We start from the raw sequence: 20,412 nt of genomic DNA, 5'->3' as shown, positions 1-20,412 counted from the left end.
GACAAAAAACAAATGTTGGAGAGGTTGTGGAGAAACGGGAACCCGAATTCACTGCTGGTAGGAATGCAAACTGGTGTAGCCTCTATGGAAAATGGTATGGAGATTCCTCAAAAAATTAAAGATGGAAATACCTCATGATCCAGCTATCCCACTACTGGGTATCTACCCAATGAACCTCAAATCAACAATCCAAAGAGGCTTATGCACCCCTGTGTTCATTGCAGTATTATTCACTATAGCCAAGAAGTGGAAGCAACCTAAGTGTCCCTCGACTGATGACTGGAAAAAGAAAATGTGGTATATGTATATATGTATATACATGTATATGTATATACATATAGTATGTATATGTATATACATACAACGGAATACTACTCAGCCATAAAAAAAGACAAAATCATCCCATTTGCAACAACATGGATGGACCTGGAGGGTATTATGGTAAGCGAAATAAGCCAGGAGAGAAAGACAAACACTGCATTATTTCACACATAAGTGGAAGATAAACTAACACATGGACAGAGAGAACTGTTTGGTGGTTACCAGGGGCAAGGGGGTTGGGGGGTGGGCACAAGGCGTGCAGAGATGCATTTATATGGTGACTGACAAACAATAATATACAACTAAAATTTCACAATGATATAAGCTATCATGACATCAATAAAAAAAAAAGAAGGTTATGGAAGGTTTGCGGAAGAGGAACCCTGAGGAAAGAGATTTTTGCGTGGTTGAGTTGGCTAAGATCAAAATGAATTTAATTAAGTGAATGAGATTTAAGAGCAAAAATAAGCTGGTACAAAATTTAGAATTTTCTCTCTCTTAAAAGGATATGTTTCCTTGACTTTTAGTCTGCTCTTGATAAAGAGATTATAAAAGGTTTTTCTTTACCTTTGAGTAAGTCTACCTAAAAGACAGAAAAATCTATGTTTTGGCAAAATAATTTCCCATGTTCTAAAAGGTTGGAATCTCTCTATTAAGAAAACTAAGGGTTTTTAAAACTGTTTAACTCTCTCTGTTTGCCTTTAACATCTTCTGTTATCACCTTGGTTAAATAGATAACTCAGCACTGTTTCCTATGTGACCAAGTGTTTTCAAACCTTTTAATATTTTTGACAAAGTTCCCCCAAATTCAAACTTTATAATTTCCAGTGGGGCCCTGGGACTTCTCAAATAATTTGTTCTCTCTTTCTATAAACAGGGAGATCTTAGACTAATTAGGCGTATTTGTATGTTAAATTACATGGGAAGCATTGTCAAATAAATGATGATAAATCTTCTTAGGTTATATTGCATGGGTAAACATTATTAATACAAATGTTTTAAAAATTATATAACATTCCTAAAATTTTGATCTGTCCTAGTTATCAGTCATAATTCTAGTTATTTTAAAGTGCTGTATGTCACAGAAAGAGCCAAGTTTCTTTGTCAATTGCCATTTTTGAGTCTTCTGTCATTTATAGACAGTTATTGTTTTACTACGATGTTTTTGCAAAAGTTTCCTCTTCAGAGAGATTCATGGAAAGCACTCTAGCACTTACTCTAGAATACAGGTTTCTGATAAACTTTCAGATTACAAAACTGAGCTGGGTAAGAAATTACAGAACTCTAATGGAGAAACTGATGGCCCCATAAAACTGCTAACAAAAGATCAAGATCAAGAGTTGATTACATGAGTCTGAACAAACTGATGAGGATGATTATAATTTTTATGAATTTTTGTTTGAAATATTGCTGATTTTTTTAACATCTTATTTTTTCCAGATTTTAAGAAACCTTCTTCTCTTTTCTCTTAAGCTAGCTATGACTTATAACAATTTGGTAAATTATACCTCTGTAAGCAGAATTGAAACATTTATCTTTTTCTCCCTACCTGATCCCTAGGAATTTGGAAACTCTTGATGAGTAAATATTCTTATTTTCATGGCAATATAGTTATTTGTATATGTTTAGTAAGAATCTGTTCTCCTTATAACAGGACACAATTGGAAACACTGGTTATATTACCAAAGCTTTGACTGGAATGTCATATTTGAGAGAAACATGCATAAACTCAGGTATGACCAAACACCTTTAAGGAACAAGGATTCACTTTATGGAACAAATAAAGCCACTTGGAAATACTGGCCTGGTACCTTGTTTACAGGGTTTCCAGCAACCTTACAAGGTGAGTAAAGAAGGTCACTTCCCTGGCAGGTGCAAGAATCTCTGGATATTTTGGGGACCTCGTCTATAGGTATTGCAAGTGGACTCTGATGACAAGTCCTTGGCTCTTCTGGCCTTGAGAGGCCTTTGAAGTTCAATCTGAGATTCCTTATGGAACGTTCCAGCAAAGCACATTTAAAAGAGCCTATATTATTAATTGCTATTCTTGCTGTACTTATGTAAATAATTGGCCCAAGCTTATTGAAACTAGACTTATTTTGCCAACCAATTAGTCCCAACTTGCCTATCTTTGTTAAAAATGAGGGCGATTTTAGAGACAAAAAATACGTTTCAGTAGAAACTATAATACACATCTGTGGATATTAGATTCTAGCTCTGTTAATTGTCTTTGAGGTTTTTGTATGATATCTGTTAACTGGACTGGATCCTGAATTCTTCTAGTCTCCTCAAATATCTGGCTCCAAATCTCCAAACTAACGTTTTCAATTTTTTTCATCATTTTCATTTGGAATCACTGAGAACTGAACCTGCTTTCTTGAAGCCTTGCAAATTGAAGCTGGACTTCCAAATATAAATTTAAGGGAGATTCATATCTATTGCTGTGTAAGCCACTCAGAAAGATACCTGAACACCTGATGACATCAGCAGAGACATTTTAAGCTACAAAAGATGCTTTGACCCTGACATCTAGAAATCCTTTGACTGGCTGCTCCCTGGACTCAGAAACTGGTTTATAATTTGCTGCAGCCATTAACCTTGGTTTTCTTTTTGTTTCTCTAGAAATGTTTTTTATTAAATACCTGGTTACTTGCTTGCACCATATAGGCCTAACTTTGGGATCCCCCCTGCATCACCGTCTTACTAAGAGACTGGCTCAATGAGATGGAACAACGTATGCCCCTCATCAGCAGGAAGAAGCTGGAGCAATTGTCACCCTGTATCCCTCAAGAGTGAGGAATGAACAACAAAAAGGGGGGATTTGTAACCACGGGCCCTCCAGCACAGTTCAACTGACCCCATCTTAACAACAGAGTAATTAAGAGTGGTTTTTCAGGAACTGAGAAATGACTCCTTGTCCAGTTCAGGCCTGTTGAGACCACCAACCCATCAACTGGGGCTGTGCAAATGCCTGATAAGTGACCCTTCTGACATCGAAGGGCTGAACACTCCACCCTCAGATCACACTAACACCACCATTTTGTGAACGTGTGTCCTGTGAAGAGCCATGAAGCTTGACTGTGCTTGTGCAGATCACCAACGACCTCACTTCTCCTCTCCTCCAGTCATCTATTCCCACACTTCAGACTGCCCTGCCCCTCATCCCATAAATTCCACCCAAGCCCTGGATCAGGGAGACAGATCTGAGAGCACGTCTCTCCTGTCTCCTTGCAGATCAACCTCACAAATAAAGCTGTTTTTCTTTTCCCACAGGCTGACGCTGTGAGAATCAACTCTATATGTGCATTGGGTGGTGAGCCCTTGCTGGGTAACAGGGGCACCTTCTCCACAGGTACCCATGTGACTCATCACCGCACCTCCTTCAGAAGCTCCGCGGGGAGGCCTCCCCCCTGGAGTGTAAGCTGCCGTGTCCCCCATGCTTGGAGCAGTGTCCAGTGCCCGGGAGGCTTGCACTGGATGTTGGCTGAATGAGTGATCAGGTGAGTGAGTGAAGACGAGGACAGGGCAGTGGCTCCCCTGGTTTCAGGCCGGGAGGGGGCTCCCTGGCTCCCTGCTGCTCCACCCTGTCCTCCTCTCTGCTCACGTGCTCACCCTTACCCTTGGCGATCTTGATGTCCAGGGCTGTGCGGATCAGAGCCATGAGGGTGGAATTGAAGTGGACAGTGTTGTCATCAGCTACAGGCAGATCCATCCGCAGGAGCCTCTACAGACAACCAGAGGTGAGGGCAGTCACTCCCAGGCACCCCTCCCGGTGCCCCATGAGACAGCCCCACCCACCCGGGGAGCACCAGGAAGAACTCTGATGGCAGCAGCTAAGGGGGCTGCATCCCCAGTTATCCATCCCAATGCTCCATTTACTGACTTCTCTGGTGGCCTGGAGGGAGGGCCCTGGGGGCTATCCTAGGCCTTGAGCTCCTGCCCTCTCTGTTCCCGCCTGCTGGACCCCAGAGCTGGCACTTCCAGGGTTGCCCCACACCCTGGCGCTGCCCCAGAGTTCTTCTGGACGGCTCCGCTCCATTCTGACCCCAAAGAAGAGACCAAATCGATTGCAGCAGCTCATGCAGCAGCCAGGCACAGGAGTCCACAGCCACAGCCACTGGGGGGCCGCCGGCTCCCCATCCCACCCCCCTTCGGCCCACACCAGACCAGGTGGGCACAGACCACATCACTCCTCTGAGAAGCAGCAGGCGGGCGGCCCCCCGCTGATGGGGTGGGCCCCTCGCAGACATGCAGCGAGGCCATGACACACAGAACAGCAGACAGGGGCGCATGCAGACGGAATCTCGAGACTCATTCATAGCTCCGTGGGAAGTGTATCTCAGGGGTGTGTCCAGGTCTCAGCTTTCTGTGTGATGGCAGGGGGAAGGGGTGAGGGGGTGTTCCCATGGCCCAGGGAAGAAAAGACTCCCTGTGTCCCAGGCAGGGGCTCTGTCCCCCATGCTTGGCGGCATGGGAGAGGATGCTGGGCTGGTGGGCACCAGCCAAGCTCAGGTGGCATGGAGATGGGGGTTGAGGGTGAGTTTGGTATTCACCAGGGGATTAAGACACATGTCAGCAGGAAACACAGAGCTGCAGATGGGCAGGGGGATGGAAAACCCCGAGTAGAACACGAGACAGGGGTTGGGGCAGGGCAGGGAGGGAGGCCGTAGACAGAGAAACACACACAGACTGGGCTGCTGTGCACAGCTGGGCATGTTGTGCATTGCACAAAGGACTCCTCATCTTAGAAATCATGGATTTGTTTATTTAAATGACAACTGCCCAGCTGATAGCAGAAGAGTGTCTTGTTCTTGCCATATGGATGGACTACAACAATTTTTCGACAAAGTGTTCTATGGAAAGGGTGCCCTTTTCAAATTTTCAAAAGGTGCTTTATGGAGCCGTGGTGGCCCTGCACAGAGACCAGGAGGGGAAGGGCACTCCTCCCTCTCTTTTGCACACACGCAGCCAGCCAAGTAGAGACTCAGAGAAGGGACGAGAGGACAATTAGAGGGAAGAGACAGGTGCAGGGAGACGATCTTTTGGATGCTGGCGGGGCGGCCTCAGCCCGATCTTGACTGGGAAGGAGGGGTGCACGGAGGGAGGACAGAGGAGGTGGGGTGGCCGCAGGAGGCAGCAGAGGGAGGGAGGACTCTCGCAGACACAGGGTGAGCCAAGGTGGACGGGAGAATGGGATGATGGGGCAATCTTTTTGGGGGAGGGACGACTTTAAAGGTCACTCCCGACCTTCTCGTGGATGAGTTGGAGGGAACAGAGCATCTGTCCTTGGGTGCCAAGGGAGATTCCGGGACAGGGGTCTGGAGGGTGGCCCGGCTCAGCCGCCTGGTGGCCCGGCCCTTGCTCCTACAGCCAGCATGCACCGCCCCCGGTCGGCCATGGTGCCTGCCCGCCCCAGGCCCCCGCCAAGGCAGCGTGCATGGCCTGCATCAGGGTGCCACAGTCCAAGGGTCCAGCTGCGGCCTGCCTGCCCACTCTGGAATGATGCAGAGGCATGTTGGAGCGTCTCGGGGTAGGGGTGGGGAGACAGGTGGTGTAGGGCAGGGGCCGGAGAAACGGCTCCAGAGGGGAGGGAGGGTGGGGAGGAGAGGCTCTGGAGGCTCCTCGGGAGGTCTTGGATCCCCCAAGGCCCTAGGTCAGAGATCAGCTTCAGGTGTGTGTGGGGGGCCTGGACCTGGGGGCTCAAGATACAAAAGCTGGGGCCTGGGTCTTGCCTTCTTGGGGGCCAAAGTCTCCCCCACTGCTGCCACCAGGTACCTGCCCCAGCCTGGGCCCCAGGGGCCGCTGTGGGTGGGCAGAAGGGAGGCGTGGCGGCGATCCCCCCCAAAGCATGTTTGTGTCCAATGTGGTTCCCAGGGGACCAGGTGCCAGGGGACCTGGGGGCTCCCCTCCCCCCCGGCCATAATGGAGTCTCCAAACACCAAGACACAGTCATCAGAGGACGGACACAGGGTGCTGCTGAGTCAAGGGACGGCCAGGTCCATTTACTCGAGGAGGAAAGGGGGAAAAAAGAAAAAAAAAAAAAAAAAAAAAGAAGGAAGAAGAGAAACGCTGGAAAAAGAGACCCGGCTGGCTGTTCCTGGTCGGCACTGAAAAATCCCCAGCGCCCGACGGCGGCGGTGGTCAAGGGTAGACTACCTTGTAGGCCACTCTGGCCGGACACTTCTTCCCCAGACCCAGGGGCGGAGACATGTGTCTCAGCATCTGATACATGTCCGGGTAAGGCATGCGGCCCCTGGCAGCACCAAAAAACAAGAACAGGGTGGGAACGGAGAAGCACAGGAAAGGGCGGGCAGGGGAGGAACGGGGGAGAACAAAAACCAAAAAACCAAAAAGGAAAAAAAATCACACGAGCCGAAAAAATAGAGAGAAAGATGCAGAGAATGGTAAAATAGGTATTTCAAATAAACGGGAAAGAGGAGGAAAAAATGGAAGAAAAGGTAATTAAAAAAAAGATTTCACTGCTCACGAGCAGGGAGAGAGAGAGAGAAAAGAGAACAGTCAGATTCGGTGGTGACTCTGATCTCCGGTTCTGGAACAACGTGGGGGAAGGGGGGTTGTTGTTTTGGAGGGCCTGGAGCAACGCTTTGGTTCAGCGTTATTTTAAAAATTTCTGGTTTGGCTGAGGCTGGTCTCTGAGGTGCCTAGATGGGGAGGAGGGGCGGGGGCCGTGGGAGGAGGGCTGGGAGCTTCAGGAAGCAAAGGGTGGAGGGGGACAGAGTAGAGGTGATGGTTGCGGGGGGTCAATGCAGTTACGATCCCCCCCGGGATGCGTCTGATTTGGGGTGCTGTGGAGACCCCGGGATGGGCAGCTTCAGCTGGGAGCAAGCAGAAATGGCTGAAGGGAACAGAGAGAAATGTTCCATGCTTCCCCGAGTCTACGTGACTGCATTCTGGTGGCTAAGAGAGTTTTCTAGTTTAATGCAAGAGAGAGAGATGGCTCTGTTTTTTAGATATATATATATATATATATACGAAATATATATATTGAAGAACCCCAAGCCACACTCATTCCATGGATGCTAGCAGGTTTTAGTGGAAGTCAAACCTTGCAAGCAACCCTATGAGGACATTTCTTGCCTAAGCCGAGAGGGGGTGATATTACACGTAATAAACTGTACATGTCCTTATAATGAATCCGACCGCTGAAAGCAGAAGAGAGGGGATTAGTGGAGGCACAGGGTCAAGCCGCGTTCACGCTGGCTCCCCACCACACAGCAAGCTTGTGACGCCAGGGGCTGGGGACCTCCAGCTTGAAGGGGTGGGGGAGACACAGGATGAGCAAAAGTCCCTGAGATGTTCCCAAATATTCGCAGACCCCAGGGGCAGAGGGTGTGGCGGGAGCTCTGGGCTGGGGGGCACCTCCCCCAGGGGTCTCTCTGCCTCTCCCTCCTTCACAATCTACATGGGCTACACTGCGGGGGGTGGGGCTCGTGGAATAGAGGGCAGAGGGACAGCATCCAACTGCTGTGACCTAAAATCAAAAGAGGAAGAGTTAGGAACCAGCTGAAAGTGAAGCCCCAGACCCGCGGCTCACCCCGGCCCCTCAGTCTCCGGGAGGACTTGTCTGAGGCTGCCGGAATGGCACAGATGGACTCCTCCCCCTTCCTTGTGAGGCCTCTCCTTGAGCGCTCAGGCCCCTATAAGGCCCCCAGTAATGGTCCCTCAGGCCCCAAGCCCCGCCTGCACTAGAATCCCCAGGTAGTGGCAGGTGGGCTCTGAACACCAGGACAGCGCCTCTGAGGGTCCTGCAAGGGCTTGGTGCTGAGCAGGCACCCAACACACACGCACGGGTGGAGATGGCTCGCTGACACCACCACCTGCCGGCCAGGAGGGGGCACTCTGGCGCCCACTCCCTCATCACCACGAAGATGCAAGGGCCACTGGGGCTCTGTGTCCTCTCCTCTGGCCTCACGTGATCACCTGCTCCAGGCTCGGGATCCCCGTGGGAGCTGGGTTCCACCACTCTGATCTTGCAGCCAATCCTGTCTGCCAAGAGAGCCTGGCCAGCCCCTCTCCCCACACCCCCAGGAGCATTGAGGCCGAGAGCCCTCGGCTTCCTCCCTGGGGCCTGGCTAACTTGTCCTTCATCGTTCTGGGCAGGAGAGACTCACAGGAGGCGGACGCCTCATGCTTGACTCCTTCCCTCATTTCCCAGAAAGCCTGGGGTTTGGGCAGGGCTGGTATCCACGCATTTAACCCGGGTGTGCAAAAGCACTGATTCTCATCTCTTTCCTCTAGATTGATCCCCCAAGATCCCCGCTGGCTCCCCAGTGATTGAATGTCCTGGGGTCTGGGGCCTGACTTAACCCATGCTCCAATGCCAGGGAGAGGTGGGCCATGTGGCTGGAGGATTGGGGGTGACTCCTTACCACGCTGCGGGGTCATACTCGGCCCAGACACGCACGTACTCATCCAGGTGGTGGGGACCCAGGATGGAGGAGTCTCGGGTGAGGTACTCGAAGTTGTCCATGATGACGGCAACAAAGAGATTCAGCATCTGTGGGGACCCCGGGGGCCGGGAGGGAGTGGGGGAGAGCGAGACACATCCAAACACATATACACAGGGCCCGGGGCACGGGGAGACGAGAGGGGCAAGGGGGACAGAAGAGAAAGATGGGGGGACAGGGAGGAAAGACACAGACTCACGCAAGGAGTCCAGAGACAGATGCAGAGATGGAGATGGGGGAGGGAGACAGAGACAGAGAAAGATGGAGACAGAGAGGGATACAAAGAGACAAAGACCGAGAGTGATGGATAGAGACACAGAGAGGAGAGGCTATGTAAAATGGGGGCCAACACCAAGGGGACCACCAGGACCCACATCCTCCCACACCTGGCCGCCAACAAGGCCAAAGTGAGTGCTCCCTGTGGGCAAGGACCTGGTCGTGTTCCCAGCCCCAGCGCAAAGTAAGCACTCAGCAAATATTTCTTGGGTGGGTGGATGGATGGACGGACGGATGGAGAAATTTTCCTGCCCTTGTCTGCACCTGGTAGCACCTTTTCACGTGCTCTTCTAGCCCTCAGCACGTGGGGAGCTTGCAAGGAGCTTGTCTCCAAGCCTTTGCAAATGTTGCATCATGATTTTTCTCTCTTTGGGTAACAGAACCTGGGGAATCCCCCTCCTTTACACACAAGACGTTGTAGCTGGGTGTGGCTGACCCCCACTTCATGGCTCCCCGTGGTCATACAACCCAAGCCTGTGATTGGTTGGAGAGGGGCACATGACCCAAGGCGGCCAATGAGAGCCTTCCCTGGGATTTTTGCTGGCACTCTGGCAGCCATCTTGCCTCTACAGGGAGAAAGTCTGAGAATGAAGACAGCATGGAGAGAACAGCAAAGAGGACGGGTCCTCTGGCCTGGATCCAGCTGCACTCACACTTTTCAGGTACACAAGTTAGTCAGCTGTGCGTGCTGCTTAAATCAGTTTCAGCTGAGTTTCTATTACTTGCAACCGATTTGATTAACATGTGGTCTAGTTCCTGCTCACCATCCCTGAGGGCCTCTGTTTGAAATGGTCCTTCCTGCAGTCAGACTCTCCCCCATCACAGCAGCTATCAGACCATATTGCTGTTATCTGCCGACTTGTCTGCCCATCACCCCTGCAAACTGAGAGAACCATGGGTCTCCTTACACCGCCCATGCCTAGCATAAAGCTGGCACATAGTAGGTACTACAAAGTGTTTATCTAGATAAGTGGAAGCAAAAGTGTAAACATAGTAGGTGTTTAATAAGTAACCTGTAATCCTAGGTGTCCCCAACTTTAGTGACTCTATTTTTACTTCATCTTTATGATACTGATTGAGCACCTACTGTGTGCCTGGCCCTGTCCTAGGTGCTGGGGATACAACAGTGACCAAGACAGAAAGCCCTGCCCTCGGGGGCTGACGGTCAAGTGCTGTAGGTGTCTTCTAGGTGGCTGCCCTTCCCACATGGGCTGGATTATAAGATCTTGTCCACATGTGTACCCAGAGCTGCTGACACAAGGGTGGCCTCTTGACCAGGGGCTGGGCTGGCCCATTCAGACTCTCCCTTCTGGGAATTTAGGACTGGGCAGGGACCCTCTGGGTCAGCGGCTACAGACGCTGGACTGGGGGCCTGTGAGTCTGAGACTGCAGGTCTCTCCATGTGAGGCCACTGGTCTGAAGAGGGTGGGGGTGCTGGGCTTTTGCTGACAGACGCTGGTGTCTGGGCTGGGGTCTGCAAACCACATCTCCCACACTCCCTTGACAGCTGGCTCCCTACATCCCGTCAGTGGGAGCCACGGCCAGAAGGCCAGACGGGGGAGGACAGGAGAAGGGACTCGTTCTGCTGCCAGTGTGGCTCTGTATTGTGGGCTGGACCATGTCTTCCCAAAAGACACATTCAAATCCTAACCCCAGGTACCCGTGAACGTGACCTTATTCGGAAAAAGAGTCTTTGTGGATGTCATCAAGTAAATATGAGGTCATAATGGAGTAGGGTGGACCCTAAATCCAATATGACTGCTGCCCTCCTAAGAGGGAAGTTGACACAGACACACAGGGAGCAGGCCACGTGACGACGGAGGCAGACGTTGGAGCAAAGCTGCCCCAAGCCAAAGAACGCCAAGAGGACCCTCCCCGAGCGGCTCTGGAGGGAGCCTGGCCCTGCCGACACCTCGATCAGGATTCTAGCCTCCAGAACTGTAGAAGGACAAGTTTCTGTTGCTTTAAGCCACCAAGTTTGTGGTACTTTGTTACAGCAGCCACAGGAAACCAGTACCGACTGCAACTGTCCAGGGGCAGCAGACGGCCAGGGTGCCAGCAATCCCTTGAGGGGGCAGGGGCAGCCGGCTGGGTCGGTAACACCCTGCCTTTCTTTTAATTCCCCAGTCCAGGCCTTCCTGCTGTTGGCAGTCCCTGGTGACTTCAGTGTCCTCTGTTTGTTCTTTCAACCCCGCGTAGCCAATCGCCGTATTAAATCCCCTCTGCTGGAAACACCTAGACAGTTTCTGATCTGACTGGGCTCCGACTGCTCCAGGGAGAGCGAGAACATAACCAGTATCCTCTGTAACTAGATGGGCTGTGGGAGCAGCTCTCGGCCCCAGTAGTTTTTCTCTCAGTGGAACCCAGCGGGTCTCCAACGGGGGAGATTCTATCCCTTCCCCCAGGGGACATTTGGCAATGTCTGCAGATATAGCTGGTCATCACACCTGGGGATGGGATGGCATCTGGTGGGTGGAGGCTGGGGCTGCTGCTCAACACCCCACAATGCACAGGATGTCCCCCCAGAGAAGGATCCAGCTCCAAACGTCAACAGTGCTGAGGGTGAGGAAGCCCGGTTAACCTCATTCCCAGCGGACTCAGAGAAGCCTGGGAGGGAGCAGGTCTGCGACACAGTCACGTTCCAGGGAAACCGTGCTCCTGAGGGGGAGCTGGGTCTGGGGAGCCCGCCCTCGCACGTCCACAGACTCACCAGAAAAGAGCAGAGGAAGATGAAGGAGACAAAGTAAAAATAAGCAAACTCGTTGCCACACTCGGGAGTCAGGATGCCAGAGTTCTTATCACACGGCTTTCCGCTGAGGCACGAAAGCATGATGTTGTGCCAAGCCTCCCCGGTGGCGCTCCTGAGGGCAGAGCGGGGGCGTCAGGGACCTGGGCACCCAGCCCTGGACACCAATGCCCCCCAGGGAGGCAGAGCACTTGGGCTCTGGAGCTGGACTGGCATGGGTTCAAGTTCCAGGTAAGCTACTCTTTTCTCTGGAAGCTCAGAGAGGTGACTCTCATCCTAGGCTGTGCAGAGGATTTTTAAAAGCCTGTAAGAGGCTTTTAAAAAATGCTGATGACATGCCTCTGATGACATGCCCCACTCCCACAGACGTGGATTCAGTTGGTCTGGGGTGGGGCCCTGGGGACACAGATATGATTTAAAAGCTTCCTTCCCTCCAGGTGATTGTCGTCTCTTACTATTTTCTCCCTAGGTTACTTTGCTCCAGGCACATTGGGCTCCTCCCTGTCCTCAAATGTGCCAGCCATGCTACTGCCTCAGGGCCTTTGCACTTGCTGTACCTTCTGCTGGACTGCCCTTCCTCAGATATCCGCATGGCTCCTTCCCTCACCTATTTCTGTCAAATGTCACCCCCCTCCAGAGAGGTGTGACCTCTCAGCTCTCCATTCCTCTACTTGTTGTTGCTAAACTAAAAAAAAGAAATGTTATGCGAAAATCTGCATAACATAAAGCTTATAATTTTAATCATTTTCAAGTGTATAATTCAGAGGCATTAAGCACATTCACAATGCCATGTACCCATTACCACTATCCGCTTCCAGAACCTTTTCATCTACCACACACTGGAAATTTGTACTCATCAAACAATGACTCCCCATTGTCCACTCAGCCAGCCCCTGGCAATCTCTAGTCCACTTTTTTTCTTCAATAAATTTTCCCATTCTAGGTACCTCACATAAGTGGAATCATACATTATTTGTTCTTTTGTGCCTCCATTTCCCTCTGGATCTGCAGTTTTATCCCCTTCGAGCATTCTCTATAATTAGTTTACCCATTGCCTCTCTCCCTCACTAGAATATAAGCTTGGTGGATATTAATAAAAGAAACCTTAGCTAACTTGGAGCCGGGAAGGCCTGCAGGGGGAGCTCTCACTCCCTACCACACATCCTCAGTTACACAGAACAGGACGAGAGGATGCCTTTCACCTTCGACAGGAAGCAAAAGGACTTGAACACTGAAGGAAGATTTCTCTTCTCACCCTGCAACGACCCAGCCAATGAGAAACCGCTGCAACCCTGAGCTGTTGCTTTCCCCCATGGACTTTCCTTTAGAACAGCCTCTTCTAATCCCCCTTTCTCTCTATAAAAGCAGCTCCCTCCTTTGTTTTCTGGATTTGCCCATGGTTCCCCATAGCACGCACATCCCGAGTTGCAATTCTTTTGGCTACTTCCGAAAACACTCAAGTTGAGGGTAAAATAACTGGCAAATTTGCTTTTTAAGTTGACAGCTTCCAGAAGGCAGAGAATGTCTCTTTCTGCTCTGTCTCTGGTGCCCGAAGCAGTGCCTGGCACACAGTAGGTGCTCAGTAAACCTCGGTTGAATGAAGGAAGGAACTCTAACGTGCAGCCAGGGTTAAGAATCAAGCCTCAGAGTCCCTAATCCTCAGTTTCTTCACCTGTCAGATGGGGTTGCCGAGAATCCCCACCCCACAGGCTAGTCGGGAGGAGTCAGTGAGATAAAGCCAGAAAACACCTTCCCTGCTTGTGTCCCAGGGCCTCGGCTCGGCCCTGCCAGGGGCCCTGGGGTCCCCAGGCCTCACTGGAACGGAGCCAGCGGAAGAGGAGAAGAGGACGGCCCCCAAGAGAAGGGAGAGGCCAGACCCCCGCCAAGAGAAGGATGAAGCACGCCCCCCCCACCCAAGAGAAGGATGAAGCATGGCCCCCCCCAGGAGGAGGATGAAGCGCGCCCCCCCAGGAGGATGAAGCGCGCCCCCCTCACCGGAAGAGAAGCATGAGCGCCTGGAAGAAGGTCCGGAAGTTGTTGTGCTCGGTGATCTGGAACTCGTCCTCGTCGCTGTCCTCGTCCTCCACGTCGATGCCGATGTTGCCGAACACCTGGGGAGGGGCAGGTTGACGACCGGGGGCGCCCCGCCCGCGGCTGCCTCCCCCCGGGGACGCTGGCCCCCGCACCTGCATCCCGATGATGGCGTAGATGAAGAAGAGCATGGCAATCAGCAGACAGACGTACGGCAGGGCCTGGCGGGAAGGGCGGCCGTGAGGGAGGGCGCTGCGCCCCTCAGTTTGCCTCCGCTGCCAGGGCCCCGCCCCGCAGGGGGGCATCGCAGGGCAAGGCTTCGGGGGGCTTCCCCTGGAGCTCTCGAGACACCCCAGGGGCAGGGAGTTAGACAAGAGCCCTGCAGACAGCAGCCTCAGCAGGTGCATGACAGGGGCCTTTCCACCTGGTTTCTAGACTCAGCCAGGGCGCGTGCAGGGGGGCGTCTGCGGTCCCTCCCAGCCCCGCGCGGGGGCGGCGCAGGGGCTCACCTTGAAGGACTGCACAAAGGTCCAGAGGAGAATGCGGATGGTGTAACCCTGGCGGAGGAGTTTGATGAGCCGGGCAGCGCGGAAGAGGCGGAGGAAACTCAGGTTGATGAAGTTGTTCTGGGGAGACGGAGAAAGAGGGGTGACCGTCCGCCCACCCCCCCAGGGGCTCAGAGCCGTCACCACTCACAGAGGCCCCTACATGAAGCCAACCAACAGGAAAAAGCAAGCCAGACCCCAAATAAGGAGGGAGAGGAGAGAAAGCACTATTAATGCAATGGTGCCGAGGAAAAACTCGAAAAAGGAGCGAAGTCGGGGAAGAGAGGGTGGGAGGGAGGAAGAGGCATCAACTCAAAAGCATAAGCCCTCCCGGCCAGCCCCACCCGCCACGGGGAAAAGAAAAGAAAAAGGAAGGAAGAGAAAGGAACGGGTGGGGCGCGGAGGGGGGAAGAAATAACAAAAAAAACGAGGAAAAGAAAATATATCCGAATCATCCAATCAGGAAAAAAATCGAGATGGTTTTTGTTTCTCCCAACAACCAAATGCACTGAGACAAGAGGACACAAGCGGGGCAAGTAGCCGAATCCGTCACACGGTGCGAGGCACAGACACCAGGGCGGGGGGGCAGCCAGCGCGCGGGCCTGGTGGACGCGGCGGTGCCGAGGGCATGTTACGCTCCGGGCCAGAAATGCATCTGTCGTGGACTCACCGGGCCCCCTGCCCTGCCCTGCCCTGCCCTGCCGAGCTGCCCACCCGCTCCTGCCCGCCCTGACCTCACCCACGCCAAGAGGAGCAGCGGAGGACGTCTTGTCTTACCCCCTTGGCGAGCGGGCATGGGGAGGACGGGAGGGAGCTGGGGCTGTTCTGCCGCAGGGCGAGTCCTCGCTGCCCGCTGAGTCGGAGGAGATGCATTTGGGGCCCTTTTCCCCCCTCTCAGGGATGGCTTCTCAGCTTCTGGGGTGGGTGGAGTGGCACGGGACCAGGCCTGCGGGAAGCAGGAAGCACGCAGCGCCCGTGGGTGGCTGAGCTCCGCATCGGCCGGGCCCACCGAGGGGCCGGTGCTGGGGGCGGGGAGGGGGCCGTCCCCGCCCCCAGGACCTCCCTGGGCGGCCCCTGCCTCTGCTCCAAGACCCCTGTCTAGTCACTGCCTTACTCCTCCCGCCCAAGCCCGAGAACCCCGGGGGGGGTGAGGGGCAGACAGCCGGCGGGGGCGGGGCTGCCAGAGAAGGTGGGCGCCTCATGGGACTGTCCGCGGGCTCGCCTGCTGGGGCCTCCAGGGGGCGCTGCGGGGGGCAGGAGGCTAGAAGTCACAAACGGACCAAATCGGGCTCCTAAAGCTCTTTTCTTGCGCCTGAACAGATTTTTTTTTTTTTTTAATTAAACATAGTTGCCAGTGTTTAAAAATCAGATTTTGCCCCCGGATCTGGCTTTCCGGCAACCCTGGCCCTGCTTCCGGCCTGGCAACGGTTAGCTGGGGCCCAGCTGTGCCTGCCCCCCGAAGCAGGCCACACATCCTCCAGCACCACGGCCCCGCGTTCTCATAAGGGCGCCTGCTCTCCTGGCTTACGGCCTCCGCTTGGCCCCGGAGGCGTCTGCGTGTGGGACCCTGCCTCAGGCAGACAAGGAAATCCCCACTGCTCAGTCACCAGGGGACGGAGGCAGAGGGGCTGTACTGGACTCTGTTCCACGGGACCTGGAGGAGCCCCAGACACGAGCCGTGGAGCAAGATTTAAACTGGCCTGGCCCTCCCCACCCAGTGGCACAGGGGTGACCACACAGGATGCCCCGAAAGTGACAGGGCCCCTTTTGGCCTCAAAAGTTGGGATGATGAGTTATGTGGGAGTCCTATGCGGTGGTCCCCAAGGGCTGCCTGGGAGCCGAGAGGCAGGGAGGGGGTGTCGAGGAATCTCTGGGGCTGGCAAGAGGCCTCTGGCCTACTGGCCAAGCCCAGGGTGCTCTCTGGGACATGTCACTCCGCCCTTAGACCCCCCAGGGTGGGGGAGAGGCAGGGGGCTCCTGCCCCCGCCACACTGGGCCCACCCACTGTGACAGTGGCCCAAGTGCCTCGAATAAGCCCCCAACCCAGCTCGGCTAAGAGAGAGTCACCCTCTATGCCACACGGACCTGACTGCCAGCCCTGCCTGGCCACCCAGCTCCACCTGGGGACGGGACCTATGGCCCAGGTGTCCCCAGCCCCCTCCCGTCCGTTCCCAGAGTGCAAGCCATCCCTTCACGGGGTGGGACATAACATGGGGACTCGGCCCAGCATGCAAAGGCAGGCGGCCCTGGAAACAGCCTTGGGCTGGGGCGGAGCGGGGAGCCTACCACCATGCAGGAGAGGCAGGGGGTCTCGGAGGGATGCGTGCGGAGCATGCTGCCCTTCTCGGAGCAGGGTGAGCAGAGACACATGGAGGAGTAGGGGTGGGGATGAGAAGTGCAGGTGACGGGGCGGGGGAAGGTGCTAGTCGGCCCTCATCCAACCCTCCACCTCCTCCTGGGTCTGCCCTTCACGCGCTCACAGAACCTCCGCGACCCCTGTCTTCCAGGCTTCCATCTTTCAACTGCAGCCTGGGAGCTGGCTTCTCCTCCAACCTTGCCCTGTGCTGCCCAGTCCCAGGGGGCCAGGGCCGGACGCAGGCCCCAGAAGGCTTGCTCAGGGGTGCGAGTGCCAGGAGGACACAGGAGCCACCCGCTCGGGGCTCCAGAGAAATCCTGCTGCTGGCAGACCCACTTCCAGCCCAGACCTGGCCTCTGAGCTCCAGACCCCATAACCACCCGCCTGCCTGACTTCTTCCGGGGTGTTCTTAAAGGCACCTCAAACCCACCCTGTCCACACCCATGCTCTTCCCCCACCTGGCCCTCTCCTGGCATTCCCTAACCTCCATCTCCCGGTTCAAGCCAGACTCAAGTCCCTCCAGGCGCCCCTCCCCCCCAGCCCAGACCTGACCCAGGTCCTGGAGAGGCCCCTGCTCAGATGCCCGGTCCTCCCACTGCTCTGTCTCTCCTGCTAGGATTCCTGGTGCCCGCCTCCAGCCCAGCCCTCTGCCCAGCTCCCTGCTCTGCAGCCCCAGAGATCTTGTCTAATCACACTTCTGATGGCTCCTCCCCTGCTCCATATCCTCCCAGGCTTCCACAACAAGGCCCCAGGGGCCTGGCCCCTTCTGCCCTCCTCACTTTCCCTGGGCCAGCCTGCCTCTGCTGTCTTTGCAGACCCCGACCCCTCCTCCCTCCTGCCACAGGGCCTTTGCACATGCTGTCCTGGGCCTCCACTGCCCTTTTCTCCCCTCTCTGCCTTGTTAATGCTGCTCATCCTTCAGCTCGCAGCACAGTTGCAATTTCAAGTGAGTCTGAGGGGTTATTTGGCCAATGCCTCCCTCTCCCGCCTTGACTGGAGGCAAGGAGGAGGCAGTGACGGTGTCTGTTTCTGCCCACCCCTCCACCTGTGGCACTGAACTGGGGCTCATTCAGTGTTTGGATGAGTGCATGTGTACCGCTAGCAGGGGAGGATCCACTGCAAAATACCATTGGGGGTCCTTCAAGGGGGCTGGGGGGTGGAGGAGGGGCAGAGGCTGGTGGGATTTCACAGAGCGAGGAGCGTGCAGGGAGCTGAATAAGTGAGGAGAGGGATGGGGATGGTGTGTGCTGGGGTGGGGGTACGGGGCGCAGGTGGATGGACGTGACGGAGGGGAAGGATACTGTGTGCGTGTGTGCAGGGGGAGAGGAGAGAGAGAAAGAGGGCATGAGAGGCAGAGACTGAGCAAGAAGGAGAGGGCATGTGTGTGCAGTGCCCGTGTGTGTGTGGGGGCGCGCGTGTGTGCATGTCTGGGCTGCCGGAGGGCCTCGCTGGTCGGCCCGTCTGGAAGCAGCCAGCCCCCAGTCCCGGCCTGAGAGCCCTGCCCGCACGCTGCCGGGCCCTCAGACCTCCTCCATCGGACTTGGAGATTTTCGTCTCTGCCGGCCAAGCCCACAGAGGTCTCGGGCCTGGGAGGGGATGAGGGTCGGGTGGAGCTCTCCGGGGCCTGGACTCCACGGAGCCGAACAGGGGACAGGAGGGACGAGACGGTGGCTGAGGGCTCTGAGGGCCGGGATGGGGTGGGAGACCCGGCCGGCCGACTCATCCTGTTGGGGGCGCTGCACGGGGCGAACCCATCCCTTTCTCTGCAGAAGACGCAAACCAACCCAAACAGAAAACCCCAATTGAGAACCCAGAGAAAACAACCAGAGAGAGAGACTGCAGGGGTGGGGAGGGAGGGGGCTGGGGGGTGAAGGGACGACAGACAGACGGGGTAGGGATGGGGGACGGGCGTCAGGCAACCCAAGTCAGAAGCCCAGGGCTTGGCGAGCATGCTGATGCGAGAGGATGCGTCCACAGTTAATGTAAGGCATTTAGACTTCAGAAAGAAGTAAGACCAACCGGATTCTAGATGCGGATGTTGAAGATGGAGGGGGAACGGGCGGGCGGGGGCGGTTGGGAAGGCGAGTTCAGCGTTTTTTAGGTTGATTTGTAACCAGAGCCAAAAAACCAATGGGTTTCGGTTCCCGGGCGGGGAGTGGGGTGGTGGTGGGTTGGGAGATAGTCATTGGTGTATGGGCACACAGACCACGTCATGGATGGACAAATGGATTTCATAGTGCATTTTGATTGGATGAGTGTTTCAGACGGCGTTGCGCCAAGATACAGTTTAAAGAGCAGGCATGAAAAGAGACAAGACAAGAAACACAGTCATTATCCATCGCACGCAGGGCAAACCCACATCACCCCGGCCACTTGGGGGTGCAGCTGAGGCCCGGCAGGCCCCACGCCCTCGCCCCCCCAAACTCTGGGACTTGCCCTCCGGAGGGCCTGACTCCCCCGCCTCAGCCTGGCTGAGCTCTGCCCTCAGACCTGGGGGGCTTACCTGGGAGGGAGAAAGGGGTGGCTGTGGGCTCCCTGCCTGGCAGGGCGGGCCTCCCCCCACTCCAGGTTGGGAGTTTATCGTCCTAAAAGGGTCCAAACGCCCACCCTCTATCTTTCCCTCCAAATGATTACAATTCAGGGCCTGGGGGCTGCCTCGCAAAATGCAATCCCAAAGACATTCACGGTAATAATATCAACAGAAATAATAATAATAACCACCATCTGTGAACTGCCTAATTCTGGCAGGTTCTGTGCCAAGCACTGTACGTCGATCGCTCTGACTTGTTAGAAGTTGCCATCTCCCTCCCTGAGACGGGGGCAGGTATTGTCTGTTTTGCTTTGTCCACGGCTCCGTCTCCAGCACCAATAACGAGGCCTGGTACACAGCAGGTGTTCAGCCCATGCTTACTGAATGCAGGAGTGAATGCGAGGCTTGCAGGGATCTGATGAGGTTGGTTATAAAGCTTATCCCCACATACAGGACGAGAAAAGGTAACACAGCTCATGGGGAGGGCTGTTTGACTACTGCAGTGGTCCTGATGTCCCCAAATTGGACCCCATGCCCCATTCTCCTGCCCTCCCCATCTTGCAGCCAGGAGAACAGGCTGTTGGGGTCCAGCCCTATGAGTCTCTTACTGGCGACTGGAGGTTTCGACCAAATTCCTCCACCTGCCACACTGGGGTGGTGGGACACCCTTTCCAACCTCTTGATGCAGGGGGACATTGGTTCAAGGCTGCCTTGTGCTCAGCTGGGGATGGTAAGATATTCTGACTGCAAGTTGGGGCTCCAGGCCTCAGACAGAAGATGAGGTCCAGGCCCTGGCCCTCTGCCGGGCACAGCCCCCGGGTGGGCATGACCTCTCTAGAGGAAGGTGCCAGGGCGTCAGGTGCAGGTGAGGGGGAACTTCTGCCTTACTGGGGCTGCAGGCAAAGCGGTGTGGCCAGGACACCATGTGGAGGGGGCTGGGGGACGCCTCAGAGAATGGCCTCCTTTTGTGAGTAGCTCCCCAGTCCCACCAGCCCTCCAGGAAGGAACAGTGGGCCAGTTCATCCCTTTCTGCTGGGGGCTCAGATGGCGACACCCCAGGGAACCCTAGTGTGCCCTGAGGAGTCACCAGGTCTGGCTGCGTGACCTTAGGCAGGTCCCTCACTTCCCCGAGCGTTGCG

At 54.8% G+C, this 20,412-nt stretch overlaps 1 protein-coding gene across 1 annotated transcript in view; it reads right to left on the bottom strand.

The window, feature by feature from the left end:
* The window catches only part of CACNA1A (calcium voltage-gated channel subunit alpha1 A), a 217,633-nt gene that overhangs the window by 15,793 nt on the left and 181,428 nt on the right, over positions 1-20,412 (bottom strand). The window contains 7 exon segments of the mRNA XM_058525574.1: positions 3,940-4,045; positions 6,478-6,574; positions 8,712-8,839; positions 11,776-11,926; positions 13,807-13,922; positions 13,998-14,063; positions 14,352-14,468. Of these exon segments, the coding sequence (XP_058381557.1) occupies positions 3,940-4,045; positions 6,478-6,574; positions 8,712-8,839; positions 11,776-11,926; positions 13,807-13,922; positions 13,998-14,063; positions 14,352-14,468 (781 nt within the window).

Source organism: Diceros bicornis, chromosome 30 (genome assembly GCF_020826845.1).
Source record: "Diceros bicornis minor isolate mBicDic1 chromosome 30, mDicBic1.mat.cur, whole genome shotgun sequence".
NCBI classification, from domain to species: Eukaryota; Metazoa; Chordata; class Mammalia; order Perissodactyla; family Rhinocerotidae; genus Diceros; species Diceros bicornis.
This window is presented reverse-complemented; position numbering and strand designations above follow the sequence as displayed.